At 48.5% G+C, this 14,281-nt stretch overlaps 1 protein-coding gene across 1 annotated transcript; it reads left to right on the top strand.

The window, feature by feature from the left end:
• The first annotated feature begins 8,741 nt into the window (after nucleotides 1-8,741).
• On the top strand, nucleotides 8,742-10,737 carry LOC144105433 (zinc finger protein 711-like). The gene is made up of 2 exons (XM_077638547.1): nucleotides 8,742-8,849; nucleotides 10,163-10,737. Exons 1-2 carry the CDS (start codon nucleotides 8,785-8,787, stop codon nucleotides 10,602-10,604), a joined length of 507 nt encoding a protein of 168 aa, XP_077494673.1. The 5' UTR covers nucleotides 8,742-8,784; the 3' UTR covers nucleotides 10,605-10,737.
• The last annotated feature ends 3,544 nt before the right edge of the window (nucleotides 10,738-14,281 follow it).

Here is a 14,281-nt window from a genome sequence, read left to right as displayed (position 1 = left end):
GGGGCTGCGCAACGTATATAAGTGTGTTAATGAAATGTCCGAAATGAACATGCTTCATCGCTTTCGTAACTCTCTCCAACATAAGACCGTCGTAAAGAAGCTAAAACCAACACCGCCTTTTTTGGAGGGAACAGTGCGTCTTCAATAGTTCACAATCGGAACATAATTTAGTTACCTGAACGCTCACTTTAGGAGCAGTTCGGCGACTTATAAATTGACTGAAGATCTCAAGTAAATATCGCTGTATAAACAACTGGCTTGCTCCAGCAGATATGTTGAATAGATTTCATTACTGCGTAGAATGGCCTGCAGCTGACCAATTCACAACACTAGCAGCCGGTCACATTGGCCCTGTAAGCGACGATTTCCAGGCAAGTTTATTCGTTTGATGCTGCGAACTTTCACTAAGCCATGAAAACACGCGAGCATACACTTGCGCAGCACTGGCAGTTGTGAAGTCTGGGCAACAATGCACGACAGCGTAAGCCAGTTCACGCGCCGACGCTAATTGATTTCACGATAAAATAAGAAATGAACTGGCCAGCTAGACAATCCCGCGCAACTCCTTGGAGATGCAAGATGTCTGCTGGTCGGACATGGCGGCTCTCACCACTCGGCTGCGGCTCGGCGCGTTTTCTGTCCCAAAAGGGCGTTAGTTCTTTCGCCTACTGCGTTCGTTTTAGAGGCGAATGCACGCGAACGCAGCGCGATTTGCGAACGTGGAGCCATCTCTTGACCGTACGTCTATACTAAGTGCTACTACATGCGTGCAGGCCGCAGCATTCAGACCGTGGTCCATGGTCCAGACCTGCAGTCGTCCGCTAGATTCAGCTACTGCTACCACCATGTTTGTGAACCCACTGAAAGTGCCAAAAGGAACGCTGCAGCGAGGCAGCCTAGTTTCGCTTAAAGTAACTTAAGCTATGCTTAGTTCAACTTATAGTTCAACTGCGGGCACGGCGCCATCTGCCGGGCTTGCGTGAAACCAGTCAACTCACCGTCACGGCCAGTCTCTACGGGAGGGCGTGCAGTTTTATAGTTTTCACAATCGATGGGGGAACAATGGGTGTTTTTTCTCCAGCAGTTAGGCCCTCCGCCGCCACTAGGGGTGCCATGACCTCACCGCTCAAATGCGTGCGGACGGTGGTGGTGTGAAAACTTTATTTGACGCAGCGGAGTTCAGGACACGCATGTCGTTGGGCCCCCGCATGGCCCCACTGCGCTCAAACGTTCATGTCCCGGAGGCTCATGACGCTGGCAGCCCGGCCTGTGGCGATGGCTTACTTGGCCGGGTCCTCGGAGCGCAGTAGGGTCTCCCAAGCCTCACAAGTTGAAAGGTGCTCCAGGCCACGCGGGGGAGGATCCGCCGGGCAGATGAAAAGGACATGGTCGAGAGTGGCTTTGGGGTGATGGCAGAGGGTACAGGAGGGGTTTGTGTGGACTTGGTGATGGCGCGAGCGTATATAAGGGCAAGGTAAAGTGCGTGTTTGGAGCCGCCTCCAAGGTGTCTGGTGATAATTGTTGAGGGAAAGACGGGGTGGGCGGTAAAGCCGACGCTCGGCTTTGCAGGCCTGCGTCGGTTCACTGAATGAATGCATGCGTTCCCGTGAGAACCCTAGATAGTGGCCCACCGGTGCCCGGTTGAGAGAACCTTGGGCTAAAGCGTTGGCAGACTCGTTTCCGGGATTCCTAGAGCGGGCAGGCACCCATAAGAGCTCCATGTGGCGGGGCGAGTATGCGGCGAGGGAGTTCAGTATGCGAAATGCAGGGACTTGAACTCTCCCGCGAGCAAAATTTAGCATGGCAATTTTATTAGAGTCTCACAGTATATACCGGGCCTCCGTGCGCGTGATGGTTAGGGCAACAGCGGCCTCTTCAGCCTTCTCCGAAGTGGCAGGGGGGGTTATGTGAAGGGTGACAATCGGTTGGAAGGAGGGTTTCGTAATGGCTACAACCGCGTCGGGTATTAAGGCACCCTAAGCGCTAGTAGAATCTGGAAGTCCTAGCGACTGCACAATCCCTCCCTGCTTCCGCTGCGGCGAAAGGCGTTCGCCTGGTTTCCCTCTGTCGCCCGCTGGTACCTAGTGGGCGCAGCACCAAAATAAAAGAAAACGAAAGTCCCATGCTTTATTTATATGTCCTCAATGTAGTCAACTTGCCACTTGTTCTTTACGCGAAAATTTTGGCGATAAACGCATTTAAAAGCAGGATTCATTATTCCCTTCGTCAGAACTAGAAAAGCGTTTGTTGGTTTAAGTCCAAAAGTATGTACCTACTCTGATCAATTTCTTGTCATACCCAATGATTCTGCACAAAAGCATTTTTGATAGGGGAACTGTTTATGAACGCAATTTTTTAATATAATTTAATGTTTCACTATAACGATCAGTATATCCGCAGGTCTGCCAACAAGTCTTGCATTTTTCTTCTTGTTTGCTGTTTTTGCTGTCCCCAAAACCGTTCCCCACTGGTCTTCTCTGGCAGTTTTAACTGTTCGATGCGATCCATAACAGAAAGATTTTGCTAAATATCAGAAGAATGCACCATTACCTTCAATACTTCTATAAGAGTATCTTACAATTCTCCAATTCTCAAATTTTTTGTGCGAGAATATTGGACATATGTCTCACGGTCCGTGACAAGATGACAAGTTAATTCAAAGGGAACGGAATGAAAACTAGTAGATTTAAAGTTCTGGGCTCCTGTCATCCTGTAAAAATGTGCTATCGGAGACATAATCTCCTGTACATGCGAACGGTATAGCTGATAGCGCAACTATTAGCGCTATTAAACAGTAAACTGGTGCATTTCGCGTTTTAGATGTGCTGAAATGAAGAGATGAAGGGCACAGTAAATCTATCGCCAACAATTATCCCGTTAACGTGGTGATGGAAGGATCAAGGATGCGGAGAAAGGATAACAGAGATCATGGCAGTCGTTTGGGTGAGTTGGTTCTTAATGAAGAAGCTTCGTACAGCTTGAAAGACATGGATATATGTGAAGATAGAGTGCACGTGTTGTCTGCTTCGTATACCTGTGCGTTCCTTTGAAGCGCTCCGTTTTGTCAGCAAAAAGGGAGAGAGGATGAGTTGTCATTAAGGGGAAGCTCCCATGATGTATGCAAGCTGCCATGGGGCGTTGCGCAATCACATACCAACCTCTACACTCGGACCGTGGCTAGAGCCGTGGCTAGCGCGTTCGGCTACTGAGCCAGAGGGTGCGAATTCGAACCTGGCCGCGGTGGCCGCAGCACAAAGAAGGTCGTTGCTATGCGATGTCAGTGCTCTATCCCCAGGTGGACGAAACTATTCCGGAGCTCTCCACTAAGGCACCTCTTCGTTCTTTCGCTCCCGAAAAGGGATACAGTTACTGCGTCTTACATTTCCGTATTTCCCTTCGCTTCGCATGCAAGTTGAAAGCAAACAGATGCCAACGAAACCATAAGTACCCTTTCACACTCGGCATGCACGTGTTTTGCACTCACCTCGGTGTCCGCCACGTGTGTCAGTGGCCCGTGTTCGGGCAGTCTTCGGGGTTATCGCTCGGACAGTCATCGCAAACTGCGAGCAGAGTGTGCAGCCTGGGGTTTCGCAGTAGGCAATGACGAAGCCAACATTTTGCTTACAATGATTGCTGACTCAAGTGAAGACGAGGTGCAGGATTAGTACTGACTTTGCCTGAACACGAGATATGCGTACATCTTTGTGTTGAACCCTCATCACGTAGTGAATACAAAAGGTATCATTCAACGAGCTCTTTGAAAGTGTGAGACATTTGCTTCATAACATGGTTTCCAACTCACTGCTTCGGAACAGAAAAGAAACAGCCAGAAAGAGTAGGAAAAAAGATTCTGCTACGGAAGAGGTCGCGCGGTTTTGGACTTGCCATCCTGCGTTGCCGATGTCCATGCAGTTACTAACGCCCAGAAAGCGTATTTATAAAGGTGTGTCCGTGTTTCCTATTGTCTTGCTGGAAGCCAGGAACGGATAGATATTCCTCGTCAGAGTTCTCTTCGTACACCACAGGGTTGACATCTTTGCATTGACCTCTCGGGTACCGGGAGTCGCCGGTATTCTTCGCTGTGCATGGCTTTGGCACACAATCCCACGAGTATAGTGAAGTGCGCGCTACGATAAAGACTGCCAGCAGTAGCCCGTAATCAGCTGTCTTTTATGGCAGACTAAATTATCCAAAAGACGGAGACAGCAGGCCTATACACAGCAAAATATTAAATCTGACATAAACCCGAATGCTCTTTGAAAAGTTACACTGAATTCTTCAGGAAAAAGAAATAATTCCTGCCCGGGGTGGCCAGGTATTGCAAGTATTTTGTAGCGATAGCTACATTACGGTAGCATTTCGAGCGTTCAGCGTGGCGGCGCAATGGCGGTGGCGGCGCCGCCACCCTGCCACCCTGTGGCTGCGCCGCCACGCTGTAACGTGGTTGGTCACGTGGTGCGGAGCAGCTGCCTGCGGCGCAGCGCCGTGGATGATCACGTGGTTCGTCACGTGGTTGGTCCCGTGACCATATTCCACTCGGCCAGCTGCAGCTATGGCGTCACTCCAGGTTTAGCCAAAGCTCAACCACCGCCATTTCTTTTGCTTCACTGCTTCACTACACAGTGTCCTATGATGAATACCATCATTGCAATATACCGCGGGAGCTTGGCTGAAACCTCCTTGCATCCGCATAAAAATTTATGTTTACACAATGTCGCATAATTCCAAAAATACAACGCCATCTTCGCTGCGCATATGCCCGGTGTGTAGCTTTTTGCGGCTTCGCGTGAGATTTGCGAACATCATCTCAGCTAGAACATCTCCTCCAAGCTTCCGTTGTTCTTTCCCTCACCCGCACTTGCTGGAAGATCCTATCGCGCTGGGTGCTGCGAGTTTTCTTCCCCTCGCAGCTTCCACCTCACCTCAGCCAGTTTCCATCCTCCGATCGGAACATGGTTACGCTTCGCCAGCGAAGTAAGCGGAAGGTATCACATGAAGATATCTCGCTGCAAAAACTGCTGTCGAAAAACATAGCCCGCGGAAAAACAATACTAGGATACGACTCCAGAACGGATCGATGAATGCCTTTCAATGGAGGCCCTGCAGCCAATGGCGTCGACCGAATTTAATCACGTCGCGGTTAATCTCTGTAGCTGTTATCCACCTGCGGTGTCACACAAGACAAGTGGGACTGACCGCGACCTCATGGCACATTGATGACGCCGTTGGCTAGCGAGCATGCTTGCGAGGCTGCATTATTGAGCTGCATCCGACTACAGTCACATGAAGTCGTTATCTTTCCACATTTGTACCCTTATGGCTTAGTGGTCACGAAGCTCGGCTAGTGAACTCGAGTACCCGGGTTCGAACCGAACCACGACCCCCGCGTTTCGGCGAAATGAAAAGCGCGCCCGTGTGCTCTGCGATGTCAATATACGGTAAAGATCCCCAGGTAGCCGGAATTCGACCTCCGCCACGGCACCTGTTCCTTCCTTTCTTCATTCACTCTCTCCTTTATCCCTTCCCTTACGGCGCTGTTCTGGGGTCCACCGAGATGCGAGACAATCACTGCGTCATTTCTTTTCCTCAAAAAAACAATTTTCCCAGGTGGGAATGAAAGAAGAAAGAGAGAAAGAGGTGCCGTAGTGGAGGGCTCCGGATAATTTCGAACCCGGGTAATGGAACCCGACCGCTGCGACCGCGTTTCGATGGCGGCTAAACGCAGAAGGCGTCCATGTAGTGTATGTTTAAGATCCCCAGGCGGTGGAATGAATGAATGAATGAATGAATAAAACTTTATTTTCGTTTCTTTGGGCTTAGCGGGTTCCGGACGTCTTCATCTTCCGAGTTCCAATGGTCGGTGCCCTCATTCCAGGGCCCCGCTGAGCTTTTCCACCTCGCTTGCGTGCCGCACGAGTCCTCTCTGGACCGCCAGCTCGCTGCTGGTGAGCAGGCCCTCCCACTGTTCCGCACTGGGCTTTTCTAGTTTGTGGAATGCATAGTTGTGTCTACATTCCCATGTAATGTGATATAGCGTGGGGGTTTCCCCGCACCACGTGTATTTGTCATTGTATTGTCCTGGATACATCTTATGTAGTGTGTGTAGGTTTGTAAAGGTACCTGTTCGTAATCTTCGCCATCCCACGAAGACACGTTTGACTTCCCAGACGATCTGTTTCGACGCCTTTTTCGACTGGAGAAGCAGACTGTGGAGTGGATGTGCGACAAACTCGCTGATGAACTGGGAGGTTTGCTTGCGAGCGCGCTGTCGGTGCGGCGGCAGGTGCTGTGTGCACTGCGGTTCTTTGCCACGGGCGGCTTTCAGGCTGCCGTTGTTAACGAGGCGCACGTCGGCATCGCACAACCGACGGTGAGCAAATGCGTGCGGCAGGTGTTGGAGGCAATCTGCGAAGTTAGCGCGCAGAAGGGGTGGGTACATTCGTCACTATCATTTTCCTGCACAAGCTCTGTACAGAGAAGTGCACTGTGTTCCTTTGGTGGACAATGATGTATTTCTCTGTGGTCTGACACTGTGTTTGAACCAACTGTGCCTGTGACTTTATCTGTGCTGACATTTTCTGTGACTTAATCTGTGCTTCTGACTGTCTGTGGTGTCTGGACCAACTGTGCCTGTGACTATCTGTGTTGGCATTATCTGTGACTATCTGTGCTTCTGTCTGTCTGTGGTGTCTGGACCAACTGTGCCTGTGACTTCATCTGTGCTGACATTCTCTGTGACGTTATCTGTGCATGTTTGTTCTGCGCCTTTGGGGTTTTATGTTCCTTTTTTGTTGTTTCTATTTTCCCCCTTTTCTCTTTAAATTAAGTTTTCTTTTTTGACCGTTTAGCTCCTTTTCTTTTTTTATTGGCTTTAAGCCCGGTAAAGCGTTGCTGGTCCGGGCTGCCTCTCTCTTTCATTTGTTTTTTTTTATTTTTTTCTGAGAGGACCAATAAAAGGGTAAAAGGGTTCCCGCGGTCACCTCTGTGCCACAGCTATATATAAATAAAACACGCTTATGCTGCCCAACCACTTTATTTTTCCCAGCAAATCGCACTTCGCGGTCGTCTAATGTTTTCCCAAGGGAAAAGAAACAGACGACAACACATCACACACAGCAACACCTCACCTTTCGGCATTTTTGTCATCGATCGAAAGAGCCGAACAACACAGACTTCAACAAGTTGTCTTCGTCGATTTCGTACCAAGTGGTTCGTGCAACATCGCTCGGCAGGCACGTAGCCTTCACTGCATTCGTTCAAATTTTTCTGCGCACTTAGGTCAACCGCACATGTAGCTTGATTTCGGACGGAAATGTACACATGGAACACACGAGAGTTCAGCTCTCGTGTGTTCCATGTGTCTTCCTTGTGTCCTCGTCTTTATTTGCCCTGTACATTTCCATCATGAATCACCGACATGCCCAGACTGCCACTTTAGTGATTTCAGACGCCGCGTAGAAAGCAATAACACGGCGTGGAATCGGCTGTTTTCCTGCAAAGCGGCTTGACTTATTACCGCCGTCAGCGCATCCCCGCGGCAGCTAAAGTTACCATCAAATTTAATAGCACAACTTCAAACGCATTTCGTTTTGCTTACTATTTTCAAACTTTAAACACAATGTTTTCGCAAAATAAAATATTAGTTATTTTGATCGCTGCTTATTTCTTCTTTTTACAAAAAATTAACAGACAGCCCCTCGCCTGCAAATAAATGCTCTTGGGGCGCCGCCCTGCTGTAATTGGCTGATTCCTCGTTGCGTCAAGCGGTGACGTCTCTTCGTTTTGTCATTTTGACGTCACTGTCAATAACTATTGACAGAATTTGTAAAAGTTACGTAATCCGGCCCCTGGTGGTCAAAATTATTCCGGAGCCCTCAACTACGGCACCTCTTTCTTCCTTTTTTCTTACACTCGCTCTTTTATTCCTTCTCTTACGGCGCGGTTCAGGTGACAGCCGATATTTTGGACAGATACTGTGCCATTTTCTTTCCCCAAAAACCAATTTTTCAATTTTTCAAATTTTTCTTTGGCTTTCTCTGCTAAAGTATCGACGCAGCCGAACCGCGTCGTGTTAAACTGGAACACCCTCTCGCGCTGTGCATTGCAGATCGTCTTCATCATTTAAGGCTACTATCAAGTTAATATTCGCGCATTTAGTTACATGGCGGTAGTTACAGAGAGATATGCGCTGCATGCATTGGCGTGGACAACGTTGCGGCAGGCAAACGGTAGTATAGAACAATATGCGTTTACGTTGACAACACTGCTGCAGAAAAGGGGCGCTGGAGCATAGGCCATTTGCGAACATTGGGTAAATTGGCATTGATGATGAAAAAGTTGAAGACATGCATAACAGGGCCTTCTCGATCGCACTTTCAGGTACGTGGCGGCGGCGTACACCTGGGAAAACTGTGATTTCGCACAATATTTGCTGCTTAGCAATTCTAAACCGCGAGCCAATTTTTTTTTTCTAGCATAAGCGTGGAGATGTAGTAGTAACCTGACACAAGCGACATTATAATGTGTAAAAAGCGGAATGAGGCAGTGGTGGACACATTTTCGTGCCTTCTCTTGTACAACGTATCCCTGTGATGAATAATCATTAAGGCTGCATCCTGTGATGGAAGAGGAGTTAATATTCTTATTGCGTTAGATATTAGTTATTAGCTCGCTTTGCCATGTGAGGTTGGTAACAGTTGGTCCTCTTCACCCATGGCGTTCTCCTGTGACACATGCAGCCAATTGTTCTCTACGTTAGAGCTTTTGGAAGAGCATCGTCAGAGCATGCAGGAGCATAGTCTACTGGGAAGACACCGCTGCGGCTACTGCAGCTACTCCAGCGATCGCAAGTAAGTCGAGGGTTGACCATGCCTAGCGCTTTGCTATTAATTTTTCGGATAGGTCCTGCGCTGGCGCTAGATAGAAGCTAACATGAAACGGTGTTTGGTGCTCTTTGATCACACAGCAACATATAAGGACAACCGCAGTACGAACCATTTTCAAGCGTTTCGCTTCTCTAAACGTACGGATCAGCGTGGTAAACAAGTGAATTGTTCCTTGAAGAGGAAAATGCGCTGTTATAAAAGGATGCATGTCGCATTTCATGACGAAGGCCTCATGCCTTCCCCCTTCCGAAGAAAGAAGTGATTGAAGTGGCATTTATACGGCTGTGACTTAGAATAATAATAATAATAATCATAATAATAATAATAATAATAATAATAATAATAATAATTGGTTTTTGGGGGGGAAACGAAATGTCGCAGTATCTGTCACATATATGGACACCTGAACCGCGCCGTAAGGGAAGGGATAAAGGAGGGAGTGAAAGAACAAAGGAAGAGATGTCCGTAATGGAAGGCTGCGGAATTATTTCGACCCCCTGGGGATCTTTGGCGTGTATTGACATCGTACAGCACACGGGCGCCTTAGCGTTTCTCCTCCATCGAAACGCGACCGCCGCGGCCGGACTCAAACCCGGGAACTCCGCTTCAGTAGTCGAACATGCTAACCAGTGAGCCACCGCGCCGGGTAACGTTATTTTGTCATTTCTTCGCATAGCCAACGTAAAGGACCACATAGCGTTTTCAACGCTGTTGAATACTTCAATGAACTCTCATCGCAGTGGGCAGCAGCGGCCGCTGACTGCACACACCTCTGTCGCACCTAATGTAGCCACTAAGTAGCTTAAGGATGGCATGTGCTCTTAGTATGACGCAATGGTTACTTCACTGGTCCTCTTCTGGCGCGATAATGAAGCTGTCATGTGCACATTGTATCAGCTCAACTCCTTTTAAAGCGAAAGCTCTACTCCTCGAGTACAACTCCGAAAGTCAAACTTGGCTGGTGTCTGGCCTTCAGCCGGCAGAGCAGAGGTGCGCCCTGTAACGTCGCGCCGCGTGACCCGCTGATGAGAGGCGTCGCTGCTGCGCTTGTTCGGAGCCTCGCCGGTGCGGTACCACGTGACTAGCAGCGATTTAACAGCTACTTCGCCGGCACTGGTTGCCCGGTCTCGCCATGGATGAAGCGCGCGCCGGTCTGAGCGGGTCAGCTCTTCTACGCAGGCGCCAGGCTAACCATGCTTAACACAGCTTTCGCTCGTATAACTAGGCTCTAGCCATGCTTAACCCAGCCTAATTTTGTCGTCTTTTATGTTACTCAGGTACCATGTCTTCCAGCACGAGCGGATCCACACGGGCGAGCGGCCCTTCGAGTGTCCCGTCTGCGGACAGTGCTTCACTGTACGGTGCAATCTCAACACGCACCTGCTGGTCCACTCTGGGGAGAAGCCCCACGAGTGCCTGGACTGCGGAGAGCGCTTCAGCCAAGCTGGCAGCCTGATGCGTCACCGCACAACGATGCACTTTGTATGCGGCAAGTCTGCATTGCTAACGTGTCCGCAGTGCGGAAAAGGGTTTCGCCGGAGGCGTAACTTAGAGAAACATACGCTGACGCATACAGGGGGCCCGGGGAGACCCACCGCCAGCTCGCATCCCGTCCCGGAAGAGGTCACAGCAGCAAGGCCGAGTCCAGAAGCACGACAGTTGGAAGCGTTGCCACCGCTACCAAGTGTACAGGACGCACTGTTGGATGGGCGCATGTAACATCAAGGATAAGAGAAGTCATGCACGTGCGCTTTCGGCATGCCTCCGCTGAAAGATACGGACCTAAATACAGCCACTGACGATGAAGATGCAAGTGTATGGACGCTCGCAAAAATGGCAGTGGAGAATTGCGCTAGTTGCGAGGCTGACATCACCAAAATAAAGAAAAACCTCTAACATCAGCGGTGTGAGGGCGTGCGATCTTCTTCGGTGATACGGGAGTAATTCTAGATGAGTAGAGAGCATGCATAAACCCAGCACGGTTGAAAGCACTCAGTCGCCTATACTCATGTCGCACGTACAGGCGGGAGAAAAAATGGGAGAAACCATTAAAAAGTGGCAGGCATTCATATTAAAAGAGGAAACAGACAGCTCGCCTAGGGCTTCTTTGTTTATTGCAATGCAGCGGAGGCTAGCCAGCAAGGGGAGGAGGCATGCGTTCGTCTCCATGCAGTGGTGAGTGGGCTCCTCAGAATTCCTCAGCATCAGCCACCCCGCAACCTCTCTCCATCTTCCCCTGTCACCCACACCCCTCGTCAGAACAACGAACAACCCACTCCTCACGGCCCGGGGCAACGACCCGTCTCGTTCCCTTTCTTGCCTAGCGTCTGTTGCTTTGAAACCGCGACGGCAAGAGAACCGGTCTACGCCAGTTCGCTGGAGCGCCTCCTTCGAGGGTCGTTCGCAGCTGCCTTCTCACCAACGTCATAGCGGCCGCCATCTCTGGGTCTGGAAAGCATAGCGAAAGCCTCGGCGTTTTGTTAACCCGCCCATCGCCAACCGGTTCCCGCGTACACTGTAGAAGCTAGCCACAGTACCTAAAGATGGCGCCCGTGACGTCACGTGAAAATTAACAATAAGCACGTGTACTGCAGTAAGTGGTGTCCAAAAAACATCCGACATTGCGTCACGGCTCAGCCTTGTCACGTGAATTTGGACTTCCGGGTCTTTCCTGCGGTTTCGTTTGTATAGGCATTGCTTGCAGACGTGCGATTTCGGCATTTCTTTCCTTAATACTAACGCTCACATCGCTGAAAAATGGGTTGCGCGCTGCCTCAAACTGCAGCCACTTCAAAGCAACGGAATGCAACATGTTCCGAGTGCCGTCAAGTAGTGAACGGCGAAAACAGTACGCCGTTGAGATCCGCTGGCAGACTGCCTGCTACGAGCTCTACGGTCAGCTCTTGGCTTTGCTTCGAGCGTTTTGTGTGCGGTAAACGTTTTAGAGCGTTGTGGAAGTTTGGGGGTTTGGTTAAGTAGTCTGTTTTCTCTTCTTGAGGAGCACCGATTTCTCGCTCGGACAACTTCAGCCACAGCCGTCCTTGCATGACTGCGGTAGCACCGCGCGGTAGTAGGTGTGAAGATATGTGCTGTTCGGCCTCCGTCACTACAGCTCGATAAGATGTTAAAGGACAGGTCGATTTATTGCTCAGGAGTTTATGCTGCATGCGAGTTGCTCGAATCCAGAGCTAACACTTTAGGCCTATGCGATCGCAACGGTCAGCTGCCGAAAAGGCGACTCCGGCCACGGCGGGGTCCCGTTGCCTGACATTGCTGGTCGCAGTATGTGTTTACGAGCACTTTTCGGATTTATGAATTGTTTTATGTGAACATATTTCCCAACTTCATGCCCAAAGTGAAACACGTACGTTTTCACCATGGCAGAGCAGTCGATCGACATGAGCACACTACAGGTGTGGAGAAGCGAGCTGTTAAGTTAAAGTTACCTGTTTGTGTGGTCCCGCATGTTGCAGTTATGTTTCTCCGTTTACTGTGTGCGGAGAGGGAGGGCGACAAACAAGCTGGTCACATTGCAAAGTGATAAGAGTTATTCACCACTATTCTTTTCATACTCTGAGGCAGTAAGTTATGAGACGCTTCACTTCAGGATAACCAAACTAAAAAAAAATTATTGCAGTCAACATAGTCTAGCTGCTTTTCACCTTTCATTGTACATCACGTGGGAGAATTGATGCATGAGACAAATGTTATAATAATGAGCTGTTGCTGTGCAGCAAAGCATGATTTGAAAACTGTCTAGGTGCTGAACATACATGTGAAGTAGATAAATGTGTCTCTAACTTACATGTGATACATCACATGGTTGCATATAGGAATATTGCACTGAATGGTTGACTTTTGATAGAGACGGTTATTTCAAGAAGTCCAAAATGCTGCAAGGACGGCAGAGGCCAATCTGGTGATCGTTGGGTCAATTATCCGTAAGGATAAAGAGTAATATGCTATAAAATTGCTAGTTTTAAAAGACCAAGGAACAGATTGTGTTCACAGACATCCTAGATTTTTGGTATCACCAGTGTCTTAGGGATGGCTTACCAAAGTCAGTTAACATTCAAGCTATGCTGCAGTGTTCACACCAAAACTAAAACTGGATGGGAATGCCTTTCGTTCAACATCGCACAAGACTTCTTTAAAGGAACTTGTAGAAAAAGCTGAAAACAACTTGAATCAAGCCTCTGTGTGCAGTGGAAAAGCCAAGGCATGTTTTTACCTTCTACCATGCTATTTATTATAATTTACTATTTGTCACTCAGATCTCCTGCATTAAAATCATTTATTACATGCTGTACTGCATACTTTGTGCCTGCAAGAGTTTTTGCAAGACAAAGGTTATATCAGATGTTACTACCCACATGACAAGAAGAGTTCCCAATTAACAGCTGATGAACTTTCTCATTCTGCAGTTAAACAGTAAAACTGCCTATGTGGAGATTTAGTTCGGCTTTTGGCTGCGGTCTGCTTTCTGTTTTGTCTTTATGTATGACGTTTACGTTGTGGTGCCTGTAGCAAAGTTGTGTAGCAGGCTTTGATGCTTTGTTTTGAGTTGGGGTTTTCATTAAGAAAAACACAAGGCAAGCTAATCTTCTGCCCAACTGCTTGTGTTATTACTTACCTACCTTACCTTGAACACTTTGCATATAATGCACAAGTTTTATATTTCCACATTTATGTACATATGCATCAACAGCTGAGGTACCAGCCATTGGGACATCTGCTCGTACCTTGGCTGGTGTTTCTTCTTCGACCAGGCTCCGAGCACTAAGTACACGACAGCAAAATAGCTACAGGCTCACCTCTGCCTTGCTGGGAAGCCATAAAGCCATTCAAGAGATGCCATAAAACAATGCATTTATTTTAGTACTTCTTTTTCATGTACATAAAGCAGCAACCAGCACTGGGAAATCAAGCACAGGAATTCTCAACATTCAGAGCTGCAAGTTATATATAAATGGCATGTAATGTTCCGCACCACCACAGTCAGGCTGTGAAATGCATTGCGTCGTTTTGTGTGTGAGTGAGGTTCTTGTGCACGTACCAAAGCCTCAGTAAGTGGGTGCACCTCTCTCAGTGCTGGAATAGCTGCTATGTCACTTGCCTATCCGTGCCCTTGACGCACACTAGTAGAGGTTTTTAGCCACAAAGTCGAGGCACGCATGCTCGGTGCAATTCGTACTGACAGAAAGAATACAGTAGGGCTGAAAATGCAACATTTGTCATGCAGTTGCATTTTTGCATTACAGACAAACTGAAATTCAATTGCTTGAGGCAGTTGTTATGCATGCGAGCTAGTGCAGTAATTATTCCATAAGCCATAGCAAATATTCGACAAAATCAGTTGAGCTGATAAGAACATGACAGACAGTAAAAACAGATTG

Source organism: Amblyomma americanum, chromosome 9, assembly GCF_052857255.1.
Source record: "Amblyomma americanum isolate KBUSLIRL-KWMA chromosome 9, ASM5285725v1, whole genome shotgun sequence".
Taxonomy (NCBI): Eukaryota; Metazoa; Arthropoda; class Arachnida; order Ixodida; family Ixodidae; genus Amblyomma; species Amblyomma americanum.
This window is presented reverse-complemented; position numbering and strand designations above follow the sequence as displayed.

What these genes read in the sequence shown, in the direction of transcription:
- LOC144105433 (XM_077638547.1), top strand. Translation starts at nt 8,785, where the DNA reads ATGCAGGAGCATAGTCTACTGGGAAGACACCGCTGCGGCTACTGCAGC. An exon ending in AGCTACTCCAGCGATCGCAA is followed by an intron (nt 8,850 to 10,162) that starts GTAAGTCGAGGG and finishes TATGTTACTCAG; the next exon opens with GTACCATGTCTTCCAGCACG.